The sequence below is a fragment of the Saccostrea echinata genome, unplaced genomic scaffold (genome assembly GCF_033153115.1).
Source record: "Saccostrea echinata isolate AGI-Se365-2 ecotype Australia unplaced genomic scaffold, CSIRO_AGI_Sech_v1 ptg000036l, whole genome shotgun sequence".
NCBI classification, from domain to species: Eukaryota; Metazoa; Mollusca; class Bivalvia; order Ostreida; family Ostreidae; genus Saccostrea; species Saccostrea echinata.
In genome coordinates, this window is record NW_026889785.1 from 9,717,449 (window position 1) to 9,744,405 (window position 26,957).

Consider the following 26,957-nt stretch of genomic DNA (forward strand, 5'->3'; position numbering starts at 1 on the left):
ACATGTTCTCCGAAAAGACCCCCAGTCAACAACAAGAACAGCACTCCATTGGACCCCAGAGGGCAAAAGAAAGAGGGGAAGGCCTAGAACGTCATGGCGAAGGACAGTTGAAAGCGAGATGAAAGCTATGCACCAGACCTGGGGATTATTGACGAGGCTGGCCAAGGAAAGACAAGAGTGGAGGAAGTTTGTTGCTACCCTACACACCACAGGGTGTAAAGGACAGTGATGATGATAATTCATACATGTCAGCTCTAATGACAGTTAAAGTTGAACTCCTGCAGTATTTGTGTGATATTCCTGCCTATTGCAAAGTGAAGCATTCGACCGGTCATGCGAGTTTGATATCTTGCCCGTATTGCAGAGAAAAATGACATTACTGTAAGAACAGGAAGAACAGCAAACCCCTCAAAATAGAAAAAGAGTTATTGGAGTCTAAAAACATCATACAGCACTATTGCTAAAATAGTAACAAATGGTCTGATACAGAAGTGCAGAAAGAGATTACACGGACATGTCTGTATAAAATGCAATAATAATGGAATAAAAAGTTGAATACATAAAGAATAAAGGAAGTAAACAGTATCATAGATTACTTCCTCTGCTAACAATTATTGTTTAAACTCAAGTAACCGATTTGTATGGGTAAATTTAATTTTATAACATTTATTTTTATAAATTTCATATCAAGTTACATCTAAGAGATGTTAATTTTTTTAATTGATGCTCGTTAATTTCCAACATGGTTTTCTCTTCACCTCGAACGTACTTTACGTCCTGAAAATTTTCCTGATGTTATAATCCTGGACCCGTACGCACTGTTTCCCTCTAATTTTCGTGTGTCCGACAAAATAGCTTTTGTTGGATCTACATCACCTTGACACAGAGCATCACTGACGTCGCGCACGAAACGTTGTAAACATTTTTGTTGATCAGATTCCACGGTCTGATATGTTTTGTTAACTTCCAAACTGTGGTTTATGTACCATCGAAGCAACGACGTTGCATTCAATAATTGACGAGCCCGCATCCCCCCCCCCCCCCCCAATAAGCGACGCAGCTTATCAGACAAGTTAAAGCGCTTTGCATGATTTCGCATGTGATGACCTATCACGTCAAAGTGAATGTCGGTCGTACAAAAGAGGGGGCTCATTTAGGAAAAGTACTCATAAGGGGTCATAGTGGGGTGGCTGAAATGATCAGGTCATGTATCCGGTAAGCGAATGTCGCATCTACAACATCTGCAGTTAAGGATGTACTTATGCAGACACTCACCATTCAGGAGTTGACAAACTTTTCTGCGATGAACATAAAGAATGTTAAAGCTGGAGAAAATAGGGGCCTTGATGGTGCAAAGAGGTCAGAAATTGAAAGTAAGTTATTTGCCTTAGCACTCCATGTTTATATTTGTTATATCACCTGGATCACTCTGTTGAAGTGTTGCTTACTGTTCCGGTATCGTTTGCCAGCGGATTTACAATGACTTCACACTTTCAAAGGTAACGTTTACTTTTCAAATAAAGATGAACTTACAAAATATATCTGTAAACTGTCAGGGTTTAGGGGATATCAACAAACGTCGAGATGTTTTTAACTTTTTAAAAGGACTAAATTATAATATATACTGCTTACAAGACACACTTTTTACACCAAACTCTGAGAATGATGTTCAAAATTTATGGGGTTTTGATTGTTATTTTAGCTCATTCTCCTTAAATTCGAGGGGTGTAGCCATTCTCGTTAATAATAACTTTGATATACAAATTTTAAAACAAAAAGGAGATTCTGATGGAAACTATCTCTTAAAATTGATGGAAAAAAATGGCTTCTTTGTAATATTTATAGCCCCAATAATGATAATCCAGCCTTCTATGAAAACATATAAACTTGGGTAGATGATTTTAGTAGTGAAAGTGTCATTATGTGTAGTGACTTCAACTTTCTTTTGAACCCAGACATTGATCATTATAATTACAAACATATAAATAATCCAAACGCAAGGCAAAGGTTCTTGATTTTATGGAAGATGGTGGTTATATATACAGACATTTTCACCCAGACACTCAAAGATATACAGAGGAAAAAAATCCATAAAAACAAAGCAGGCTTGATTTCTTTCTGATCTCCGAAAATCTATTGCCAAGTGCAATAGGATGTACAATTGAAACAAGTTACAGGTCTGATCATTCCATGATTAGTTAATCTTCCATCTTTTAGTGATTGTAAGAAAGGTAAAGGTCTTTTGAAATATAATAATTCCCTTCTGAGTGATGAGAATTTTCTTTATACTATAAATGAAGTCACTAAGAATGTTAAAAAACAGTATGCTGTACCTGTATATTTAATGGAAAACTTGAAGCAAGTTAACGATGAAGAATTAACTTTTACAATAAATGACCAATTGTTTTTGGAAACCCTTCTCATGGAAATAGGAGGAAAATGTATTTCATACTCTTCATACAAAAAGAAACTAACAAAATTAAGAGAAGAAAAAATTGTAGAAGAAACAAGCATTCTGAGAGTATTGCATTAGCAATACTAGTCCCCTACCGGCAAGTGTAATCTGGTTCCCGTAAAAAATTTTAAATGCCATAATTCCGTCAAAAATCAATGAAGAGGGACGAAATGCAAACTTGATCTATAATTAATCAAGGTAAAGTCACATACCAAAGATCAGCTCAATATCTGAAAGCATTTAGAAGAAAATTGCGGGAAACCCCTAAAAATTGAAAAGGCCGTACTTCCGTCAAAAATCAATGAAGCGGAACGAAATGCAAACTTGATCTGTAACTCATCAAGATACACTCACTTACCAAAAATCAGCTCAATATCTGCAAGCGTTTAGGAAAAAGGTGCGGAAAACCAAGTGGGACAGACAGACAGAGGGACACACAGACGGACGGACAGACTCAGAGGAAACCTATAGTCCCCTCCGGTTTCACCGGTAGGGGACTAACAAAACACCTTGAGGAAACAATACATACTACTGCTGACAATGTTGAGACTTTAGAAGAAAAAAATAAGGAATTAGAGGATATAAGACGACAAAAGATGAGGGGTGTTTTAATAAGATCTAGGGCAAGATAGGTAGAAGATGGGGAAAAACCATCACATTATTTTTGCAACTTAGAGAATAGAAATTTTACCAGCAAGATCATTCCAAAAGTAAAAACAGAAAATGGTAACATTATTTACAAGCAGGCCGTAATACTGAATGAAGCCACAAAATATTATGAATACTTATATAGAGATATAGATAATTCTATAAATGACATTAATCTTGATGAATTAAACTTTCCAAATATTGTTAAACTTTCAAAAGTAGAGTCCTTGGAGACAGAAGGTAAAATTACATTAACTCTTTCACCCCTATATATATTTCTATGTAAAATACCACTGAACACTGAATATCTGGAAAAAGTTGTGAAATAATAACAAAAAATATTTAAATATCAATATCTTTTTCCTTTTTAGAGTAAGATATATAAAACTATATATATTTATACAGGGAAAATACTATATTTTAATGTTTTGGGGGTTTTCACTTTGAAAAGTAATTTTTTACCTGTATTTCACAGGTGAGAAACGGGTAAATTTGTAATTTTCTTTAATTTTGAATAATAATTATTATTTGATTCACTTCTTTAATAATCATGTGTAAAACAGAGTACAGAACCAATTTTAACAACAGGGGCAGAAAGTTTGTATGTAAACAGGTGTAAATTACAAGTTAGTGACCACAGGTAAACCTGGTACACCTCAATGTAGCTATACTCAAGCTACATAAGATTGTCATGAACGTTTAAATTCCATTCCTAAAAAAATCTACAAAATGACCTGATTTTGTCATTAACATACCATTTTAATTATTTTAAGAAGGCAGATGCATATATTTAAGATTAGAATGAATTTAGATGCATTACAATTTAATTGATTTACCTGTATTTCCCAGGTGAAAACCAAATACCTTTATTTGATTGAATTTTATTGTCCGTAGTTTCATGAAAGAAAATATTGGACTCAAAAATGAAATAAACAAAAGTCAATTTTAATGATCTGATTTGAAAACAAATGAAATGTCAGTCTTGTCAGAATACCTGCTTACAACTAATTACAGGTGAGTATACAGTCAAACAATTGATAATCATGGTAATGTACCTTTTGTACAATTTGATATTGTACACTAGCTGCTAAATCTTATTCAGTATAAAATAAAGCTGCAAAAGAGAAATAAACATAGATGATACAAGTTTTTATTCATAATACATCAACACAACAAGGTATTCAATTTCATTCATAACATATAACAAAATAAATAAATAAATAAAAATAAATAAATTTAGCTAAAACTGGGTAATTTTTCAATTCAATAAACTTATCAATCAATCCAAGTCCATTCAACATACATTTAATAACACACTTTTAAATGATACTCTTTGAAACACATGTTTTTAGTGTTGCAGCAAAGATATTTTTCACATTTAATTGTGGTTTTACACCTTTTGAATGGATTTTCAGCATAGGAGACACCTGGATTTCTTTCCTTGAATTTTACATGCCTTTCATTGCACACAACACGCACATGATCTTTCCCTTCTCCAACAGCAGGTAAGTAATTTAGACCATCCAGTCTAAGAAGTTGATTCGAAGTTGCAGATCGTGACCTTCCAGCCCTTTTGCGAATGCGTCGTTGGCCAATAAGTTCATGTGCAAGATCCAATTTGAACTTTAAAAGGTCACGCTTCCTTTTCCCAGGGCGATCATGTTCAATGATGCTTCCCTCAAGGACATAAGCATTGTATATGGAAAGTTCAAGGAGTTTCCTTTCAATTTTCCTATACCAACGCATAGTTTTTTTTTGATTTGTTCAACTTTGTCACTTGATCATTGCGATCCACCGCGCCCATGTATTTAGAATATGCTGCTCCTGATGGTATGTCTGGGAACTCGGTTGTACTTCCATCTTTATTGCGCCGCTTCACGGTCAAGTTTTCCTTTTCTGGTATATGACACGTAGACAAAAAGTACACCATTTTCTTATCCTTCCAACACGTAGCAATCATGTCATCACACTGTCTCCAATCGTAATAGCCTCTAGGAAGTTTTCGAGCTTCTGATTTTGATTTTACAAGTTCCTGTGGAAACCCACGACGATTCGGTCTGACAGTTCCACACAGACAGGTACCAATTGTTGTCAGGTAGTGCGCTAATGTAGGACTAGTGTAAAAATTGTCAGTAAAGACGCAGTGTCCTTTGTTTTCTAACCCTCGAAGCAAGTCAATCACAACATGGGCACTGAGACCAAATGTACGATTAATTTCAGTTCCGTACTTTCCAACATATACATCAAAATTCCAACAGTACGCACTAGTGGCATCTGCAAGCATCCAGAATTTAATTCCAAATTTACATGGTTTATCTTTCATGTACTGTTTAAAAGACAACCTTCCTTTAAAGGGTACCATAGATTCATCAACACTAATTTCTTCATGGGGAATGTATTCAGATTTGAAAGAACTGCGTATTTTATCGAGCATGTATCTTACTTTGGATAGCTTGTCGTTTCGGTGTTCCAAACCATCTACTTCATTTATAGAAAAATTCAAATACCTTCTGATTTGCATAAACCGGTCTCTGCTAATGACATCTGATATTCTAGTTCCCAACATAAAGTACTTTTCATCCTCCTTCCAATAGAGGTCATCTCTGTCCAGCTTGATAATATCCATCATGATCAACACTCCACAAAACACTTTGATTTCATCTATAGTCACATCATGCCACACACCTTTGTTGTTATTAGCATCTTCTCTTCTCTTTTTATTGGCATTTCTGTTCGTACTGTCCACAATATGATTAAAAATTTCGTCCGAATAGAAAATTTGAAAGTAATTGAGCACAGATGCTGAACTATCTAACACACGAACAGGTCCTGGCTTCTCTGAATACGGAAGTCGACATCTTACCGAAAATTCGTCAGTCCAAACAAAATTTCCCGGTGCTGTGTAGCCATTGTACAGCTCATTTTCCTCTTCATCTGAAGAATTACGATCTTCAATCATTCGTTCTATCTGATCTCTTTCACTTTCGTTTAAATTTACCAAATCAAATGCCCCCAAGTCATCGAAATATTCAGCATCAGACCACTCGTCTGAATCGCTCTCTACGTCCGACATTTTGAAATCGACTTCATAGAAAAACTATGTAAAAACGCCGCAATTTACATCATCCACAATTGTCAAATATCAATCTGGCATCCATTTTTTTTTGTTTACATAGCTACTTTCAATTTATAAGCCGCATATTCGTATTTTGCTTTCAGTTATATGAAATATTTGGCGGTCAAATTCAAAATGTCTAAATACCCGCTACAGCGGGCTGTCGGGGTGAAAGGATTTTTACTTACTGACCGCTGAAGCGGGCTATCGGGGTGAAAGGGTTAAAGGAAGCTTCAGAAACACTCCACAATATGAAATCAAACAAATCGCCAGGTTCAGTTGGGTTTACATAAGAGTTTTTTAAGGTATTTTGGAAATCTGTCGGAATTTTTGTTGTAAGGTCCATTAACTATGCTTATGAAAACAATACTTTATGTATCACGAGTCATGACATCCTACATCAAAAATTTAGGTTAAAAAGCTAAGACATCAGGGTCCAAAAGAATTCAGAAAGAAATGTTACCTCCCGTGAAAAGAAACAAAATTGAAGAGATTTGTATGACAGATCCACTCATTCTGTTTGGTTCATGAAAAACTTTGACAATAAAAGAAATAAGAAAGACTTCTCAAGTTTCCGTAGGAAGCTGGCAGCACGTCTGTACAACAGCATAAAGAAAGTCTGTACAAAAAATGGAAACTACAATGAGTTAAATGCTAAGTCGTGAAAAGTTTGACAACAAGCAGGTATAGCACCAGATTTGGAACTTCTGTTTGACAATGACAAATAAGTTTCCTCAAACTTGGACAAAATAGTGAATACAATAGTGGATACTTATTCAGGTCAAAACTTCAGCTACATTACAGTCGAAGGAGTGATATAAAATTACAAGCACACAACTCATCAAACCTAACAGGACATTCCCAGAAGGTGCGCGGTTGCTAAAAGATCCAGATGATTGACTGTTGTTGAAATGCAATCATCGTCGCAAAACCACAGCCAAAATTTCCGATCCTCTCCCATTTGCCGTGGTTGAATGAGAAGAGAATACTTCGTAGCTCATTAAAATAATGACCAATGCGAGTAAAGCATAGTCGGAATATGAACCTGGACGCGTCCTTTCAATACCCAATCGCAGTTTACGAAACATTTTTTTGTGAACTGTTTAGTCAATTGTTGATTTCAATTGCGTAGGAAACAAATATCACTGGTTAAATATGACGTCACAGCACAGAGACCTAGAGCGTTTTCACCTCGAACTCTAGTTTCGTCTCGGGTCAGGAGAGTTCAACGTAAACAGCGAGAGTTTGAACGCGGGATTAAATCGAGTTCAACTCGCACACGATGCTGGGTTTGATAAAGTAAAGATGGCGTCACGCGGTAATGACCACATGTAAGTAATATTTTTTTTCTTATATTTTGAATCGGCAAAAAGATTTTGAAAAGTTTTAAATCGTAATACAGAACTTTGATATTATTATAATATTTTCAATGTGTTCAAAAATAATCGGCAACGTAATGTCGTCTCATACCCTGATATTTAGTTATAATGAACTGATGAATAGAGCTGTCGCATAGAAAACAATTAAAAAACAATTAAAAATGTTAATAAATAGGTTGAAAGTCAAAGGCGGATCCAGGGCCGGCGCGCCGGGTGTGCCCCCCGTTTGAATTTTGTGTATGTAGAACTTGTATGTCCATTATCCTAAAATCAAGGAAAAAACATCTCTTATTTGTAAGAATTTATCAGCTTCCAGGGGCCCACCAGGGCCTTGCCCTAGACCCACTGGGGGCTTCAATGCAGCCCCCAGACCCCCCATGCTTTCTACTCCGCCCCCCCCCCCCCGTTACAAAATTCCTGGATCCGCCACTGAAAATAATTTTTCTGTATTAAATGCATGAAGTTTTTTAGACCTGGGCAAGAAACATGTCAGTTCTGTAACTAATAAATTTAAAAGATCTTATTTTTATCCATTTTAGGGTACAAATACAGATAGATGGACAATACTGTCTGTTAGATGAGAGTCTGGCTACCATTTTTCTTTCAGAAGATGGCGGTATGTATACAATTTAAATTTTATTTCGTAAATATATATCTCAATCAGTAACAGACTTTATGCGTCTCAAGATGTCATTATGACTATTTGTACTGAAAGATTTTTTTACTCGTTGAAAATAGACATAAAATGATTTTGAAAAATCAATAATAAAAAGATCAATAAAATATTTTAACAGACTAAATTTCTTGAGTCAGTGGTAAACAAACTATAATTTGGTTTAGATTTTGTTTAAATAAAATTTTTTTTTTTTTAAATCAGTTTATTTTTTTTTTTTTCATATCAATAACATCATTTTCATACACAGATCCGGAGACATAAAGGGCCATTCGGGAGGCACTATCTAAAAAACCCACTTCCCTAGATGCATCAACAACTTCTGGGGTATCAACTTCCCCCCATGAATTTGAGATCAACCCTTCGGCTTCGTGCTCAGCTTCATCAGAATCTGCATCTGGGCCTTCTACACCCTCCGGTGTCTCAACTTCCAGTTCTGACTCACAGGTAGATTGGAATTTTGTAGAAAATCATTCCGAGAAAATCCTACCTGACAAAAATCTTGACTTTTTATTAATGTCTACTTGTGAGAGTACAAAGTGCTTTTCCTCACTTTTTACAAATTTATTCTCTAGATCTGAAAAAGATGTTGATCTAACATGTTCTGAAATCAGAGTATCCAATGAAATCAAATTAACCTTTCACGAGTTTCACAGTCTACTCACTGAAAAACTAACTTTACTTACAGAACACAATTCATGTGTGGAAGGAAAGTGAAGAACGATTTTTAATTGATTTAAGGCTTCAGAGGGAGGACAAATTTTCAGGCACAAAATCTCATGATATTCTTTGGGGAGAAATAGCAAGTGAAATGAAAACTAGAACTATCCAAAAAGGGACAAATACCCCCCGCTGGGTTTTTCAGAGAAAGTACCAAATCACTAATGTTTTCTAGATGTGAGAGGTGTTCACAATTTCCTTAAACATTTACAGTGAAAATTTAATTACTCATTATATATTTTTATACGTCCGTCTTACGACGGGACGTATTGTTATAGCGTTCAAGTTTGTCCGTCCGTTAGCTTTTTCATGTCTGGCTCATAACTTTAAAACTATTATGCCTAGAATTTTCAAACTTTGTCAGCTGATACATCTAAGGTAGAAGGTGTGTCGCACATTAAAACCATGTCGTTCTGACCTTTAATAAAGACGCTATGGCCAAATATGGAAAAATCATAACTAGAAAACCATTAGACTTAGAATCAAAAAACTATGTCTTTTAACTTTTAAATTACACAATCCCAAAAGATGTCAGAGTATTGCAGTATCTTTATTAAAAAAGTGTTAAATCAAGAAAATACTAGTCTTATTTTTTTCATTATGTTCTTTACAGCAATCTGTAACAACAAAAATTCCACCTCTCCCATGGGTGTAATGATCAGGCACTGGTCAAGGAAAATTTTGATAGCAGAAAATTGCATGTCAAATTAGAGAGAAATTAATGAGTTTAGTGTGAGGAGATAACTGGCAGAGCATCTCTGATCAAGCAGGTGTTATCTACATCTCTTGGGAATTGGACAAAAGGAATCAGTCTCTTAATTAATTGCTTTTGTTGTATTGAATTGTTCTTGTTGGCTAGTCTTACTTTCAAGATAAATTTGATGTAATTAAAACTAATTTGATATTGTATATAATAATTAAAACTTATATGATATTGTATAATATTATTTAAACTAATCATTTATTGTACATTTTTTATTTGAATTTTTATATCCTTACAACAAATTGCAGACTGCCTTGTCTCGCTAAGATGTCATTCAAACAATTGAATCTTAAACTGTTTATGATAATTTAACAATATTTGATGGGTGTATCATGCTGTGGTGGGGCACTTTATTAAATGAATGAAACTAAGGTGCAGCCTAATAAAACATCAACACTAATAATTACAGTGTTTTTTATTACATTGAAAAAATAGTTTGCAACTATCTGCCATCATTGTGAGACATGACACACAGCAAATTGATTGTTGAAAAAAAAATATCATAATTAATTATAGAAAATCAAATTGATTTTAATACCTTTATATCAAACTCATTTTAAAAATAAAAGGCTGGTTTTAGTAACTATGTATTTTGACAGACATAAATTACAATTAAGAGACTTAGACAACAGAGATCTTTATTTCTTTCTGCCCAATTCCCCTGAGATATAGATAAGACCTGCTTGATCAGAGATGCCCTAACAGCTTCCCACACTGAACTCATTAATTAATCTTTAACTGGATGCATGTCTACTCATTACTCCCAAGGGACAAATGGATTTACACTATCTGCTGTGTAATGTAAAAACTGTTTTTAATACTTTGTGTTTTTTAAGCTCTAATGAGTAGTTTTAAGCTGTAGTTCACATTTTTGTACAGATGTTCTAGATTCTATGTCTCAAACCTTAGACATGAACCCGAAATGACTAAGTCAATAAAAAAAAAACACCTGTAAAATGCAGAAAAATTATCAAATAATGTTGAAAATACCAGGTGCACATCTTCATATGGTAAATAATAAGTGTACAAATTTTCATACAAATCTATGCAATAGTCTCTGGGAACAGATCCAGACAAAACCACATAATAAAAATGAAAAAAACACCTGTAAAATGCAAAATAATTATCCAATCATAATGAAAATACCAGGTGCACACCTTCATATGGTGAATAATAAGTGTACAAATTTTCAGACAAATCCTTCCAACAGTTTCCAAGAAATGGTCCGGACAAAATCTCGTCTACAGACAGACGGACAGACAGACGGACATGCTGATTCCATTATACCCCCCCTAAACTTCGTTTTCGGGGGGTATAAAAACTGGTATACATGTTTCCAAAACACAACTGATCAATAAATGGAAGGCATTGAAAAAAAAATACAAGGAAATAAATGATGAAAATAACAAAACCGGCAATAAAAAACATTCTTGGAAATATTTAGAGCAGTTCAGTGAGGTTTATGGCAATAAGGCCTCCACAAAGGGAGCCGTGTCCTTTGACACAGGACGCCCCAGAGATAAACTAAAAATCGACAGAGCATTTGACAAGGATGAAGACATAGCTGTTCCTGAAGAAGAAAAGCAGTCTACGTCAAGTGACACAGATTCCAAATCCACAACTCTTACTAAAACTACGAAATTAAAATCTACAAAACGCAAGATATCCGATAGCACCAAATTAATTGAGAATATCCAAGAACAAAACAGGGAACTTATGAACTCCATGAAAACACAGCATGAAGACAAAATGCGACGCATCGATCGTATGCTGGAACTAATGGAAAAGTCTTTGGACAAATAATTATCTCCACAATGTACAAGGTTTATGGTTTTTTTTGAATCATCCACTCCATGCTTTTGTGCAGTTTTAACTTTGCTTAAATTTTGCTGAACGCCACGTCATTCATTTATTTTTGCAGTGGTTGTGATGACTATTGTAATTCAAATATGATGATTTTTCAAAATATTGATGCTATGAAAATAAGCTTTAAACCGATTTTTCAAGTGAAAATACATTTGAGTGGGGCTCAACCAATTAAACATGTTAGCAAGACATGTCTTAATAAACAAAATTGTGCCCTGGGCCTCTTTTATTTTGTTTAAATCTGCATTGTATTGTTGACAATTTTTTTTTAAATGTTTTGTTTTATTTGTTCTTTCACAAAAAGTTAATAAAAGATTGACAACATTTCAAAAATCTTTTATTTAAAATCCCTAATATAATTTTTGTGTGCAACATACTCTAGAAAAATCATAATCATTTTAAAATCCGTGTCAATGAAATTATTTACAATGGCAATGTGTTCATTAACTGCTGTCTGAATAATGCGCCATCCCTTCCATCAACGAAAATGTTAGGGTAGGCATTAGGATGTCCATCGTAATCATTGTCGTCATGATGCAAAACACATAAATTGTGCAAAATGCATCCTGAAATAATCAGTGAAACTATACGAGACAGCTTTCGAACAGTTATTTCTCGAAGTCTCCGAAATCTTCCTTTTAAGTGTCCATATACCCGTTCAACAATTTCTCTGGACGAGGACAGCATCTGATGAAATCTGCGTTGCTGTGCATTAAGTCTTCCATTATCTCGGAAAGGTGTGATCAACCAATTCCTCAATGGATAGGCACTGTCTGCAATAATAAAATTTCCATGTATAACACACTGTCCGTTTTCGGCTTTGTCAAACAAAGAGGAATTTCTGAGGACGCGTGCATCGTGGGTGCACCCAGGCCAACCCGTGTAAGCATCTCTTATCAACATGTCACAGTCTGCAACAACCTGTATATTTAAAAAAAAATCAATTTAATTCTTAGTTCTTTTTTCTACACAAGAAATAAGCGAATAAAAGTAAGAGCTTCGTACAGTTTACACAGTTAATTACCTGGTTTATTGAATGAAAAAATAGTTTACATGTCAACACAGTAAAAATATGCTTTACCTGTAACTGGATTGAAGGGAAGTTTTTTCGGTTAGAATAATCTTTGTCGCCATCGGGAGCTGAAGATAATCTAATATGTGTTCCATCCAAAGAGCCAATAATACCACGTAATCCGGACTGGGGTTGAAATTGTCTTGATAAAGCTTGTTGTGTGTTAGCATCTGGCCAGTTTATCACCTAAAATATTAACAACATGCATGGATGAAAACCTTTACTGATCTTTTTATAAGGAAATTGAAAATAATTTTTTTAAATAATCTTATCCACAAATATTCACTTACATTAACTAAGTTTTCGTTTATTGCTCCTGACACAGCCATTACAATTTCATGAACAGTTGTGGTCCCTATTGCAAATGTATTGCTAACTTCTCTTAATGTTTCCTGATTCGCCATGTACCACAGAAACACTAAAAGTTTTTTTCTTAGGCAGTATAGGCTCTGACCCACCGGGCCATGCATTATCATCTGTGAGGGAATGTACAATTGAGTTCATGATTAAATCAAAAATTTCTGGGCTCACTCTGAAATGTCTTAGAAATTGCTTGCTGTCAAACAGCGGCACAATATTTTCGGAAAAGCCTCCAAGTCTTGGAATACAACGACGCCGCTCTAGATTTAAGAGAATTTGGGTGATCCAAGTCTGCTCTATCGCAAGGAAAAATAAAATGTCCACATCATCCTCAATAGGGTCGGAAAGTCTCGTTTACTTTCATTTTCGATTTGCAACTTCCGGGCAGCAGACCAAGATGCCGCTGTGTTTTGCCTTCGGGTGTACCCATATGACTGGCGCGAATCGAACATGTAGTTTATTCAGATTTCCTACAGATCCAAAAAAGAGGAAGAAATGGATTGATAGATGCAGGTATACAAATGATAATACTTATTTTAACAAAACATTAAACTGGAAAACCTGTCTGATAGATCCAAGCCCCGTGTCATGTTATCATGGTTATAGGCCTATACAAAACAAAACTTTGCAGGCCTTATATATACATGTATATCATTGTATTTACAAGGGAATAGTTATAAATTTAACCAATTAGTAGAAATTGTCAGATGATTGTTTAAGAAAGGAACAAAGAAATCGTGGCTTGACTTTTCAGTGCAAATTAATATTTAGAATTATTTTAAAATTATCTTCTGTATTTATATGTCTTCACTCTGTCTCAATCTTCATGATTAACAGAACTTTTAAAATCAGCTGGTATCATACATAATCTCTCAGACAAGACCCATATTAGAAATGCTTAATGTCCAATTTATTTTCATATTTTTTATACTTAGTAATATGAAATTAATTCAAAATAATAAAGAGAATACATGTGTAACAGAGTTAAAAGTGGCTATGTGTTGTATATAGTGAGGCCACGTTCCTACTAGCACTAGGTAGTGGGTTAACCCTTTAGCTCAGTCGGTAGAGCGTTGGATTTTGAATCTGAGGGTTGTAGGTTCGAGCCACAGTGTGGACACCCCTAGCTAATCGGTCATACAGGATACGATGTAGCATTACACCAAAAGTTTACATTAAACATATGAAAGTAAACTAACTGCTATTTATAGATGTGAGTTTAAATAATGTTGTACAAACAATTTTTAAATTATTAATTTGATTATATGGTATTGAATTTATCCTCAACCTTTTCAGGAGAGCAGATAGAGAATACAATAGTAATGATCGAATTTGCAGTTGCCACTTTAAAGATGGGAGAAAAGAGAATGGGCCGACAATTTTTGTATACAGCAAAAATAATTGCTTTCCTGACTTTGTCGAGCCAAAAAGGTAAATATTTCTTACTTGACAGATCTTCATACATAGTTGCTTTCTAAAATTTATGTCAATATGACTCTTTTTCATCTCCTCCTTCATTTATATGTATATATGTATATGTATCATTTATATGTAATGTATATGAGAGTTAGCTTGGTTTTCAATGATAATTGTATATTTATAACTATTTTTTTTTTTTAACTTTTAAAATATATATATTTGTTTATTGAAGAGCATAAAAATAATATTTTACAGACGCAAAATTACTGAAACAGAAACAGAAGGAACCCTCAATACAGAGCAACCCAGACAAGCAGAGCTAAACCACAATGACCACGACTATGCAGTTTCTGGAAGTACTGAAGGTAAAACAATTTTCATTTTGGCAAGACTTTCACTTATCACCTGATTTATCCACTGGGTCATGCTCACAAAAGGTTTAAAGTATTGGAGCCCTTATATTTTCATATCAGTTTGTTTTGCATGCCCTGTAAGATTATTGTTTGCAAAGACTGCAGTAATTTATCCTTTCATTATGATGCTTTTCATAAAAATATTACTTTGTGTGTAATTTATTTGTATGCTTGACAGAAGGGTTTGATGGAGAATGTGCAATGACAACTTCACAGTGTGAAGGAGGGATCCACGCTGATCACAGTTATACTGCTTATTTTCCAGAGGCATCCAAAGGTATTGAAAAAAAAATTATATCAGATGGACATTATTTGTATTATGCCTATATTATTATGTCTATTTTTAATAAGTCAGGCTATCTTAATAAAATTGTTTGTTTGCCCTCTCCAGACCAACTGGCTAAAAATGGTCCTACACAAAATTTTTACATAACCTCCAGGAAACAATTTTTTAAGAACTTTTTTCTGAATTTTTTCATTACGTCAACAATTACCGACATGGTGCAACTTACCCTATCAATCCTATTTTTTTACTCTGATTCTGGAGAGGAAAAACAAACATTGTTTTAAAGGTGGCCTCACTGACATATTTATGTGTCTTATAGAGCCTTATATGAAAATAGAATATCATGCTTGGGGGGGGTTGGGGGGGGTTCAAACTTCTTTCAGTACCAAATTTAATTCATACACTAGCTACTACCCTTATTTGACTATACTACTATACTATACTATACTATACTATATACCACCCTGATGTTAAATGCCTACTATGGTTTAATGTTGATATTGCTAATATTGTTTTGTAATCATTACAGAAAGTGTTGATTTAGCAGAAAGAGTGAAAGAGCTCCAAAGAGAATTAGAGTCACTAAAACTGAAAAAACAAGCCTTTACAATTTGCAACATAATACAGGACCCAGACAAGGTATGTTATTTGAGCATATTTTTATGCCCCCTTAATCGAAGATTTGGGGGCATATAGATTTAATTGTTGTGTCCGTCCGTCTGATTAGCTGTCCGTTAGTCTGTTTGGCCGCAAGAAATTTGACCTTGCCCAAACCTACTGACTGGTTGGACCTACAATGTATGGCTTTCTTGTATCACATATGTATTCCTTGTGATGGAGTTTGACCCACTTTTGCAAAATTTTACTAAACTTTAACCTTGGCCATAACTTTTGAGCAGTTGATGCTAGGGCTTTCATACTTTACAAGTGGATTTTTTTTTTGACAAGACCTTCCTTTAGATACCAACATCTTTGACCCCCTTTGACCTTGGAGTTCGAGCCACTTTTGAAAACTTTTTACTTTGGCCATAATTTTCGAATGGTTAGTTCCAAGGTTTTCACATCTTTGTGAAAAGACCTTCACTTGGATAGCAACAATTTTGACCTTGACCTTTGTCTGACATACATTTGAAAAATTTTAATCTTGGCCATAACTTTTGAAAGGTTGGTGCTCGGGTTTTCATATTTCACAGATGTATTCTTTGTGACAAAACCTTCTCTTGCACTTAGGTACCAACAATTTTGATTTTGTTTGACCTTTGGAGTTTGATTTGCATTTGTAAATCAGACTCCATTTGAGGTGCTTTAATTGAAGTTGAAAATGGCGGTTTTTACACAAGATGTTTATTTTGTATAAAAATAGTATACATGTGGCAATATTCATTGATCATAATTTATAAATGGTTGTTTTGCTTTGTTATAGATGCTGTTATATACTTCATTTCCCTCAGAAGTTTTCAATATACTGGTGTCTTTGTTGGAAAGAATGGCCCCATTCCAATACTATAATGGATGGACGGTACAAGGGATCAGTACCAGTGACCAGCTCCTTATGACTCTTATGAAGTTACGCCTTAATTTAAGGGATTTGGATTTAGCAGAAAGATTTAACACCAGTAAAAGTACTGTCTCCAACATATTGAATACCTATGTTACAGCGCTGCATGAAATTTTATTTGAAGGAGTGATGAAGGCTGTTGGGATACCCTCCCAGTTAAAATGCAAAGGGTCAATGCCCAAATCATTTGAGGAGTTTTCCTCTGCGAGAATAGCAATGGATGCCACCGAAATCACACAGGATGTACCATCAGACATGAATAACCAGTCGCTATCTTACAGCAACTACAAAAGTCGCCATACAGTAAAAGCTGTCACGTGTGTAGCACCAAATGGTGCTTTAGTGTATTGTTCAGAACTCTATCCTGGATCCACCTCTGATGCTGCCATTGTTGATCACTGTGGTGTATTGGATATGTTGAAGCCAGGTGATATGATCCTTGCAGATAAGGGCTTCAACATATTTGATAAGCTTCCACCAGGAGTGACATTAAACATACCACCTTTCCTGTCATCCAAATGTCATTTCACAAAGGAAGAAGCACAGCTTTGTTACAAGATTGGGAGAAGTCGAATTCAAGTGGAGCGAGCAAATGAAAGAATCAAGAACTACCGTATTCTAGATCACATTCCTGCACAATACAGACATCTTGCCACTAAAATTTTCCAACTGTGTGTAGCTCTTGTTAATTTGCAAGCTCCTCTGTTGAAGGAAATAGCAGAAAAGTATGAAATTTAGAACTGGTGTGAATTAAAGTAGTACACAACATCTAACTTGTATCTTTTCAAACATGCTAAATATGTACACAAAATCTCTATAATGTTTATATTCATTATTATACTTTCATGTTAAATACTAAAATCAGATTTGTTTAAGAAATATTAAACAATTTGTAATGTTATCCTCAGCATTAGCAACACACTTGATAATGGGTACATGTAACACAAGGATAATGTAAAATTATGCGCGTACAGTTCGTCATAGAATTCTGGAAACATCAGTTGTGCATTTGAAAGAAGCCAAATAAACTTAATATCAATCAAAGCTTGAAAAACTACTTTTGAAAAACAATATGTTTATTTTTTAGAGAAAAACTGTTATATAATTCACATGTATTGTAATTACTATATATGAACATTACATGTATATATGCTACAGTGAATGTATTCTGTGGCACTTGTCTAATCAGGATGTTGTGTATTCAGAAATCATGCATAATATAATTATATAAACTTAATATAAACTATACGTCCCTTTCAAATAATTAAATTGTTTAAAAATGTTGTCTGACCCTAATTACATAGATCTCATTTTAATGATATTGCATCTTTAGAATTGCAGTTTGTATATATTTCTTTTCTTTTACTTTTTTGTGAAAAGGACTCAATTGTACATCTTAAATTACTTATTTTGTTCAAAATTTCCACACTGGTGATGCATGCTTAAGATAATGATTGCTTTGATCATTAGTTGCAAAAAATAAACCATGATAAAATTAAACAGTTTGGCAAAAATTAAAATTCTCTTTTTATTTACTGCACTAAGGGAAGAAGGCAATGTAAGAGATCTGTTTACAGTAAACATAGTTACTTACTTTGGTGGTATTCATAATTTAATGTCTTAGGTATTGCTTCATGTTCACTTATTTATGGACATGCTATTAGCAAGCACTACTTGTCAAACAAAATGCTAATCGCACTGAGATTATGATTGTGCTTATCATACTGAAGAAGAGGATTGAGCTAAATTTTGAGTGCACCAATATACATGTATGCTCATGTACAATATAAAGTCAGTCAAAATTTTACTGGAGAGAGGGTAGAAACACATTAAAGTAGAATTCAATCATGTTTTTCAAGTGAATTTCCCATAATTCGTCTCGAACGATGCGAATGACTTCCATGCTTACTGGTGTCCAAACTACGAAATCACAACAAGTGGTGCCTGTAAGATAAAGCTGGCCTTGAACTTGGTGCCAATAATCATGATTCTCTCTAAGATGCAGGACACCCTCAGAGTCACACTCTAAAATGATTTCAAAAGATCGACATCTATTCTTTCACTAAAATAATGTAGGATAATTTTATCTAGACATAAATCATGAAAGATGGTTTCATCAAAGAAAAATGAGAACTAATTTACATATACAAGGCTCTTTTAGAAAACTTTCAAATCGGTTTGTACTTACCTAGAAAGAAATCTTTCAAATTTGTACAGGCATCCTTGATAGACATTGCTCTTGCGGAGAAAGGACATTTAACCTCTATAATATCTGGTGATGCACTCACTTTTCCTTGAAGGTGAATCTTCAAATGTTTGGGATCACCTTGGACAAATCCATCAGGAGAGGCACCAAGAACACCTGATTCATGAAGCCATATGCCTGAAATTAAAAACTACAATATAAATTTAACCATATTTGTTATGTATGTTGTTTTACATACCATTGGGTAATTTTTTCACTCATATCGAGGGCTTCTAATTTCGACCTTTACTCGGCATCATTATGCAGTGACCAATCACAGAGTAAACACAACTAACTGAGCTATCATGATTATTAAGAGGCAAAATTCCATACTTAATAATGGATGTGTTATCAATCGTATCTTAATGATAGAAAAAAATCAAGGGAATTAAGTAAATATCACAAAACATGTACATAACATCGCAAACCATTTTATTCTTCAGTGATCAATTTCTTCATTTCATTAAAGATGAAATAGATGTTCTGATGAGAAAACAAAACAAGCATCTAATGTTGAACGTAAATTGTTTTATGTCACAAAGTTGTAGAAAAGGACCAGTTCATTCCAAATTATTACTTAAGGTCACTACTGATGCAAAATTTTACCTGTGTTGCTAACAACTTGCATCACAGCAAATGCAGGTAGGATAATTTTTTAAAAACATTTAAATTGAATTTGATAATTGTTTACCTGTCTCTAATATCGAGACCTCTGAAAGTTTACAATAGTCATCTTTTGCACTCTTTTCATGTGTAAGTCCCCACTGAATAGAAGCTCTTTTCTCAAGATAATATGCACTGAGTAATCTTTTCTTTAATGATACTGAGAGCCTACAAGAAAAAAAAAATGAATTTCATAGTTTTAATTTAAAATTATTAATAAAAAGACCACACATTAAGAATTCAGTAATATTATTTTTAAAATGTAATGCTTTTGTACATTAAATAAACCATTGTAAATTTTATTTACCGATTTCTTCTAATAGCACCAATAACTTGTCCAAAATTAGATGCAGTAATTCTCAATTTGCGAACAGCTGCCCATAAAGAGTTCTCTCTTTGTCCTGTAGTCAGCCATGCTGTTTCAATAATCTTTTCTGAACAAATGACAAGTTTCTCCCTATGTTAAAAATCATATATATATATGTATATATAAAAAAATCTGTTTTTACACCTTCATTTCTTTAAAAGCCAAAAATAATGAATTATTTCAAAGAGCACAAGTTTTTACATATTCTGTTTATTTGAATTTGAATACCTTAAATAAGATGACTTGCACTGAGCATTCAAGTACTCTTCACTTATGAGCTGGTCTTCAATAAGTAATGCTGGCATTTCCTCACACTCAGGCTCATTTGATAAAATCCAGTGCATAGCTGCAATAGATGAAATAGCAATTACCATTACATTGGCCACAACTTTCAACATATTATGTTGTAAGTTAACGCTTGTGTTATGTACTTTATTTAGGTGACAATATATGTTTGGTCATTGTGAATAGTCTATACTTAAAATACCTTATGAATTACAATGTATTAATTATTTACTTAAGAAAAAATGAAAAACATTTAAAATGGAAATAATATTTGTTCTAGGTCAAAGAAATTACAGGTAGATGATATACCGGTATGTTCTCAAAATATATGCCACACTAAGTTGACATGTTAAAAAAGAAAATTTAAAAATGATGAAAGTGTTACATAAAAAAAATATGTAACTTTTTAAAAAATAAATGAAAATCCATTAATAACAAAAATGTAACACTAACTCAAAAATAAATCATAAAATGAGCCTTGATTCAGAGGAAACAGTTTCCCTTGTGACAAGGATGAAAAAAATATTGTTCATCAAGCAAACCTGTAAATCTACCCAAATGACCTAGCTGATCATACAAATATGATCTATCTGCATCTGTCATCTCTCTTTTTAATGCTCTAAATTTACATGTATATACATCAAGTATTCATTACAGAATGAAATATTCAAATGAATAACACAACCTTTCATTTATTATTTAATTGCCAAATATATAATGTACAAAGGTGCTTGTGAGTTACCTATAATCTTGCCTGGGTGGATACATTTCCCCCATTGTTGTTATGGCTTTAGGAGGAGCAGATTTAGGATGCTTGATCCAGCTGCACTTCACATCTGTCTTGCTTGCCCTCTTATATCTAAAGGATTATTTTATACACTAGTTAGTAAAGCACTTAGATTTAGAATAGACAAAAAAATAAAACACACAAAATATAAATATTGACAAATTCAGCTGAAATAAAAAAAAATCGGACTTCAAGCTGCAAAACTGTTGCATTTTTTTAAACAAATGAATTAACAGAATATGCTTCATGTACCCAAACAGAAGAGCTGCAGCTACATGGTGGCAGCGAAACTGGCCCATTGGACATTCACACGTCGATGACTTTATAGTACCAGTACTGTTTTCTTCATTTTCCAGAAATATCTGTTAAAAGTAAAAAAAAATAAAATAAAATAAACAAGTCTCTGTCATAGTGTTACAATGATATCGCCGACTATCGAAAAATCATCCCTGAAGTCAACAAGTCAGCGACAATTGATAGAAAATTTTAAAATCAAAGTTGCTACATTTTTTTAAATTTTTTTTTAAATACAAACTGGTTCATCTTTTAACATTATCAAAGGATATTCCCCTATTTCTCTTGCAAATGGCAGACAAATTTTCCTACTAAGTATAAACTGAAGTTGGTCTCATAGATTTGTATTGAAATATTGTTTTCATCTTCGAGGATATCTGAATATTTGCTGGTTAACTTTATTTAACCTTTAAATTAAATAATTAAATTCGATCGTATAATTGATTGTATGCTACTGATTCAATTTGATAATCGATAGTGAATTTGGTCAAATTTTGCAACACTAGACTCTCTGACTAAATCTACATGTTTTACGGAATATTTTCAGTGAATTGTAAACATGATGAATTCTTTGGGCGAGGTGGAGGAGGCCAAGACGCTGGATTACCACAGCCCGCAATTAAAACATAGTTTAAATCTATAAACTTTACTCAGTTTTTAGTTATAAACATTAAAGATCTTGAACAGACTCTTAGATATAGTTTGAAATTGTTCTAATGTATTGATGCGAAATCGAATGTACATACCTGAACTTTGTAAGATGTGTCTCGCATTGACGCTTGCACAACCGCAGTAATAATGCGAAACTCTTTATCTAACACAAATTTTAAAACCCTGTCGCTATCCACAGCTTTCTCACTTTTCCTGGTAAGTTTTGTGTGGCTTTCAACGTACCGAGCCCAGTACATTATTGATAAAGCCATCCTTGGCAACTGCCCGGAAGTAAGTTTTCACGTTATATCTCGCGAGTCACGTGACGAGACTTTCCGACCCTATAAATAAATCTTCGTACAGCTGTGCTTTGATAACTGTCTCCATTTTGGAGAGTTTCATGAGTCAAGTAAAGTCATTCTCGTCTAACTCTGCGTGCGCATCAAGAGGTTCGTATCCCGGGTTAAAACTCGAGTACGACGAGAAAACGCTCCTAAATATTCAAGATTACGACTCTTTATGCGATCGAGCAGCCACGGGTAGAAGATAGCTATATGGACCAAACTTGCATTGATGTACACTTCCCTTTCTGCTTCAGATGCTGGATTTGACATATATTTTCCAGATGAGTGAATTACTTTTACAATATTAGCAGGGATGATGTTTCTATGGATGGACACTTTCAGCCTTGGTTCAGATGTTGCATTTGACCTATATTTACCTGATGAGTGAACAGGATCAAGTTTTTGAAGTAGCTCAATTATTATGTAGCCTGTTATGATTAAACTTGCATGGATGATGCATCTAAGGATGGACACTTTCAGGCTTGCTTGAAATGTTGGAACTGACCAAAATGTTTTTGATTAAAGAACAATTTAAAGTATTTGGAGCAGGTCCATTTCTAATTAACTATAAGTCGTACTATAACTAAACTTGCATGGATACTTATCTAGGGATGCACACAAACTAGAAAAAATATTAATGAAATTTGCCTTACTTATAGACAACATTCGTCGAGATGAGCTTCGTAATCTTCGATTACCTATGTTTTAAACTTGTATAGTCTACATTATATTATTATACAAAATTTGAGTTTAAAAACTGAATCCTTTTTAGCTCTACTGGTCAGAGACCAGAAGAGCTTATGCGATAGTAAGGTGTCCGTCGTCCATCCGTCTGTCTGTTCGTCTGTAAACAATTTTTCTAAACACTACTCCTCCTACAGTTTTAGTCTGGTTTCAATAAGTAGACTACACTAAGATACATATTTCTGTGTATCGGATTTTGATTTCGATAAAGCGTGTTGGATCTCGAGGTCAAAAAGAGAGTACATACAATACTTGGCATTGAAACCTGGCGAAACTTTTACTTGTGTTATGATATGGATTTTCACACGTCGGTCCAAAATGAGGTGTGGGTTTTCGGACCGATCCTTAAAGTGAGGCATTATAGTACTAATATTTGTATTCACTTTTAGCTATATGATCAGGGGTTTTATTTCATTTAGTATTAAAGGTGTTGATTGTGAATGAAGAACAGGTACTGTTTTCGGTGTAATTAAAAATAACAAGAGGCCCATGGGCCTTGATGGTCACCTGAGTATAATACAACAATAAAGAGGATCCAGAGTAAGTGATGGACGAAGGTTTGTTGTCCAAAGGCAAGAGAAATGGGATGATCAGAATCAGTGAAATCTTGAATACCATGGATATGTTGAAGTGATTAGTCAGTCCCAAACACTTATTCTTTAAGTATTTTAATCTCAATATGTTGAATTTGAGTATCTTGGAACTTTTTTCTCGGTCCCATCGAGTTCAAGATAATGAGGTTTGGCTGTATATACAACTGTTTTATAGGGGAGGAAGTTTTATCAACTTGAGATAAAAGATACCACAGAGTCTGACACATCTGTTTCATATTTGGATATTTTACTTGAAAAAGACGTTAATGGTAATCTAACAACCAAGCTTTATGATAAACGTGATGACTTTAACTTTTCAATCGTCAGCTTCCCTTACTTATACAGCAATATACCTTCATCACCTGCATACGGGGTATATATCTCTCAGTTGATTCGATACGCAAGAGCATGCTCTACGTATGTACAATTTCTAAAACGAGGTTAATTATTGACAAATAAGTTGATGAAACAAGAATATCAGCTGTCTCGTTTAAAGTCATCATTCCGTAAGTTCTATGGTCGATACAATGACCTTGTCAGCAAATACAATTTATAATTGAGTCAAATGCTGACTGACGTTTTTCATACTAATTGTTAGACCATTATTTACACACTGAATTGTCGACGGATTTTTCCGTTATTTCCCGATCATGACAAGGAGCATACGGCGGGTGTGACCGGTCGGCAGGGGATGCTCACTCCTCGATGGCACCTGATCCCACCTCTGATGTTTGGAGGTCCGTGATTGCTCTGCTCCTATTTTGTATTGTATAATGGACTTTTGAGCTTGAATACTGTTCGTTATCTCCATATATTTCATCAAATAAGAGGGATATTTGTTTTTTGTATTTGAGTTACAAAAAGTCATTTGTAGTTCAACTCACCAATGCATTTGAACAAAAAAAAAAGTGTTTTGTTTATACATGTATTTACTTTATTGAAGTTTGTGACAATATTTTGACGTTTTATTCACTTCATCACATAATGATATACTTTCTGTAATATATAAGTGACATGCCATGACTTGTTTAATGATGTTGAATACACATTTATATAATTATTATTTAAATGAAAAACACTATTAAAGTAAAAAGAAAGTATATTTATCCAATATGTAATGTTTCTGGAATAAACATGTCTACAAGCTGATAGAAGAGTTTACGCAGGTTTGACATTTTGTATACTTAGTACAAAGTATTTGGTGAACAATACATGTCATCTGAAATTTTTGATTTCAACACATTATTCATTGTGTAACTTTACTTTACTTTACTTCATCTCTCACGCAAAACCCATTCAGTCAGGGGTGTGCAATTCGCGTCGCCCGACGCCCGGGGCTACCATTTTTTGGGGTTGGGGTAGTAGTTTTCTGAACGGAGGTAGCCCTTTGGGTTAGTAAAAATTAAAACTACCAATACATGAAAATCACTATCGGTATTTTCTCTCATTTTTTGCTATAAAATTCTAAAGCAATGAAAATTTTCGGCAGCATGCACCTATTGTTCGTAAATCTCCCTAATCTTATCCATTTTGCGGTACTACCTGACTTATTTACTTCCAAAAAGATCGTTTTTTTTTCTAATCCGAATTTCCTCTATTCCTCTGTTTATGGTAAATACACATGCAGATATCTCATTAAATTATTTACGATCACTCAATCAATTGAAAGATAAGTGTTATGTGGTTTATATAAAATATATTCCAGCGTATTTAATGATTTAAGATGAAAAAAAAATATTGTAATTTCATTTTAGATAAGATAATTTATTTGAATTCATTTTTATTTTCTATCATAATTATTAATTTATACATCATTTAATTTTACTAGTTAGAATAAAAAAGAATCACATTAAAACCCTAGCTGACTTTTTCAACAAAAAACTATTTTCTTTTAATATTATTGTTACCCCCCCCCCTCCCCTACATTTGGACTAGTAACTTTTTACTTGGGGCTAGTAACTTTATTTCTGCCACTAGCCCGTGGGCTAGTGCTTAATTTTTTAAATTGCACACCCCTGCATTCAGGCATTGTGACATCACAGCAGTGGGTAAAAGAGTAATATCCACAGGATAAAGAGTAAACATAGGATAAATATTCCATACAATTCAACCATGTGAACAAGAGGCCCATGGGCCACAACGCTCACCTGACTAACTTTGGCCTGCTGTTCTTCATCTGATTTCCTATTGTGGCGCCACCCTACCCCCAGGAGTCATGATTCAATAATTTAGAATCTACAATACCCCCAGGATGCTTCGACTTAAGTTTCAGCTTTTCTTGCCCAGTGGTTCTGAAGAAGATTTTTAAAGATTTTTCCTATATGTGTGGCCCCACCCTACTTGCAGTGGTCATGATTTGAACAATTAAGAATCTACACTACCCCAGGATGCTTCCATATAGTTTTCAGCTTTTCTGGCTAAAGTGGTTCTTGACAAGAAGATTTTAAAGATATTTTCTACATATTTAAATGTAAAGCTTGGACTATCTATTGTGGCCCCACCCTACCCCTGACGGTCATGATTTGAACAATTAAGAATCTATACTACCCCATGATGTTTCCACATAAGTTTCAGCTTTCCTGGCCGAGTGGTTTTTTGAGAAGATTTTTAAAGGTATTTTCTGCATATTTCAATGTAAAAGTTGGATTCCCTACTGTGGCCCAAACATACCCTGGGGGTCATGATTTGAACAATTAAGAATCTACACTACCTAAGTATGCTTCCACGTAACTTTCAGATTTTCTGGCCCAACGGTTTTTGAGAGAAAGATTTTTAAAGATATTTTCTTCAACATATTTCAATGTAAGACTAAGATTCCGTATTGTGGCCCCGCCCTTCCCCCGTAGGTCATGATTTGAAAAATTTAGAATCTACACTACCCCAGGATGCTTGCACATAAGTTTGAATTTTCCTGGCCCAATGGTTCTTCATCAGAAGATTTTTAAAGATATTTTCTACACATTTCAATGTAAAAGTTGGATTCCCTATTGTGGCCCTACCCTACTCTTGGGGGTCATAATTTGAGCAATTTAAAATTTACACTACCCCAGGATGCTTCCACATAAGTTTCACCTTTTCTAGCCTAGTGGTTCTTGAGAACATATTTTTAAAGACCCCACCCTATTTCTGTCTTTTCTTGATTATCTCCCCTTGGAAGGAGGCTTGGCCCTTTATTTTAACAATTAAAACTCCCCTTTACCAAAGGATGCTTTGTACAAATTGGTTAAAATTGACCCATCGGTTCTGGAGAAGTTCAA

General features: G+C 34.2%; 4 protein-coding genes across 4 annotated transcripts; 1 reads left to right on the forward strand and 3 right to left on the reverse strand.

The window, feature by feature from the left end:
* Positions 1-4,835: 4,835 nt before the first annotated feature.
* On the reverse strand, positions 4,836-6,176 carry LOC133200008 (piggyBac transposable element-derived protein 4-like). Its single transcript, XM_061335780.1, has one exon. The coding sequence runs from the start codon at positions 6,174-6,176 to the stop codon at positions 4,836-4,838; it is 1,341 nt and encodes a 446-aa protein (XP_061191764.1).
* Positions 6,177-12,042: 5,866 nt separating this feature from the next.
* Positions 12,043-13,367, reverse strand: LOC133199759 (uncharacterized). Its single transcript, XM_061335612.1, has 3 exons — positions 12,982-13,367; positions 12,701-12,877; positions 12,043-12,540 (listed from the first exon to the last, which is right to left on the reverse strand). The coding sequence occupies exons 1-3, from the start codon at positions 13,165-13,167 to the stop codon at positions 12,043-12,045; spliced, it is 861 nt and encodes a 286-aa protein (XP_061191596.1). The 5' UTR covers positions 13,168-13,367.
* Positions 13,368-13,395: 28 nt separating this feature from the next.
* On the forward strand, positions 13,396-17,624 carry LOC133199760 (uncharacterized). Its single transcript, XM_061335613.1, has 6 exons — positions 13,396-13,564; positions 14,348-14,482; positions 14,726-14,835; positions 15,062-15,160; positions 15,699-15,808; positions 16,593-17,624. The coding sequence occupies exons 1-6, from the start codon at positions 13,449-13,451 to the stop codon at positions 17,463-17,465; spliced, it is 1,443 nt and encodes a 480-aa protein (XP_061191597.1). The 5' UTR covers positions 13,396-13,448; the 3' UTR covers positions 17,466-17,624.
* Positions 17,625-17,740: 116 nt separating this feature from the next.
* Positions 17,741-22,345, reverse strand: LOC133199893 (uncharacterized). Its single transcript, XM_061335704.1, has 9 exons — positions 22,115-22,345; positions 21,327-21,436; positions 21,030-21,146; positions 20,830-20,906; positions 20,231-20,348; positions 19,943-20,092; positions 19,664-19,803; positions 18,916-19,110; positions 17,741-18,752 (listed from the first exon to the last, which is right to left on the reverse strand). Exons 1-9 carry the CDS (start codon positions 22,289-22,291, stop codon positions 18,532-18,534), a joined length of 1,305 nt encoding a protein of 434 aa, XP_061191688.1. The 5' UTR covers positions 22,292-22,345; the 3' UTR covers positions 17,741-18,531.
* Between the last annotated feature and the right edge of the window lie 4,612 nt (positions 22,346-26,957).

What these genes read in the sequence shown, in the direction of transcription:
- LOC133199760 (XM_061335613.1), top strand. Translation starts at nt 13,449, where the DNA reads ATGCCGCTGTGTTTTGCCTTCGGGTGTACCCATATGACTGGCGCGAAT. An exon ending in AGTTTCTGGAAGTACTGAAG is followed by an intron (nt 14,836 to 15,061) that starts GTAAAACAATTT and finishes TATGCTTGACAG; the next exon opens with AAGGGTTTGATGGAGAATGT. An exon ending in TTTTCCAGAGGCATCCAAAG is followed by an intron (nt 15,161 to 15,698) that starts GTATTGAAAAAA and finishes TAATCATTACAG; the next exon opens with AAAGTGTTGATTTAGCAGAA.
- LOC133199759 (XM_061335612.1), bottom strand. Translation starts at nt 13,167, where the DNA reads ATGATAATGCATGGCCCGGTGGGTCAGAGCCTATACTGCCTAAGAAAA. An exon ending in TAAACGAAAACTTAGTTAAT is followed by an intron (nt 12,878 to 12,981) that starts GTAAGTGAATAT and finishes TTAATATTTTAG; the next exon opens with GTGATAAACTGGCCAGATGC. An exon ending in TCCCTTCAATCCAGTTACAG is followed by an intron (nt 12,541 to 12,700) that starts GTAAAGCATATT and finishes TTAAATATACAG; the next exon opens with GTTGTTGCAGACTGTGACAT.
- LOC133199893 (XM_061335704.1), bottom strand. Translation starts at nt 22,291, where the DNA reads ATGGCTTTATCAATAATGTACTGGGCTCGGTACGTTGAAAGCCACACA. An exon ending in GCTGCAGCTCTTCTGTTTGG is followed by an intron (nt 21,147 to 21,326) that starts GTACATGAAGCA and finishes ATAATCCTTTAG; the next exon opens with ATATAAGAGGGCAAGCAAGA. An exon ending in TTTGAAAGATTTCTTTCTAG is followed by an intron (nt 18,753 to 18,915) that starts GTAAGTACAAAC and finishes AAATCATTTTAG; the next exon opens with AGTGTGACTCTGAGGGTGTC.
- LOC133200008 (XM_061335780.1), bottom strand. Translation starts at nt 6,176, where the DNA reads ATGTCGGACGTAGAGAGCGATTCAGACGAGTGGTCTGATGCTGAATAT.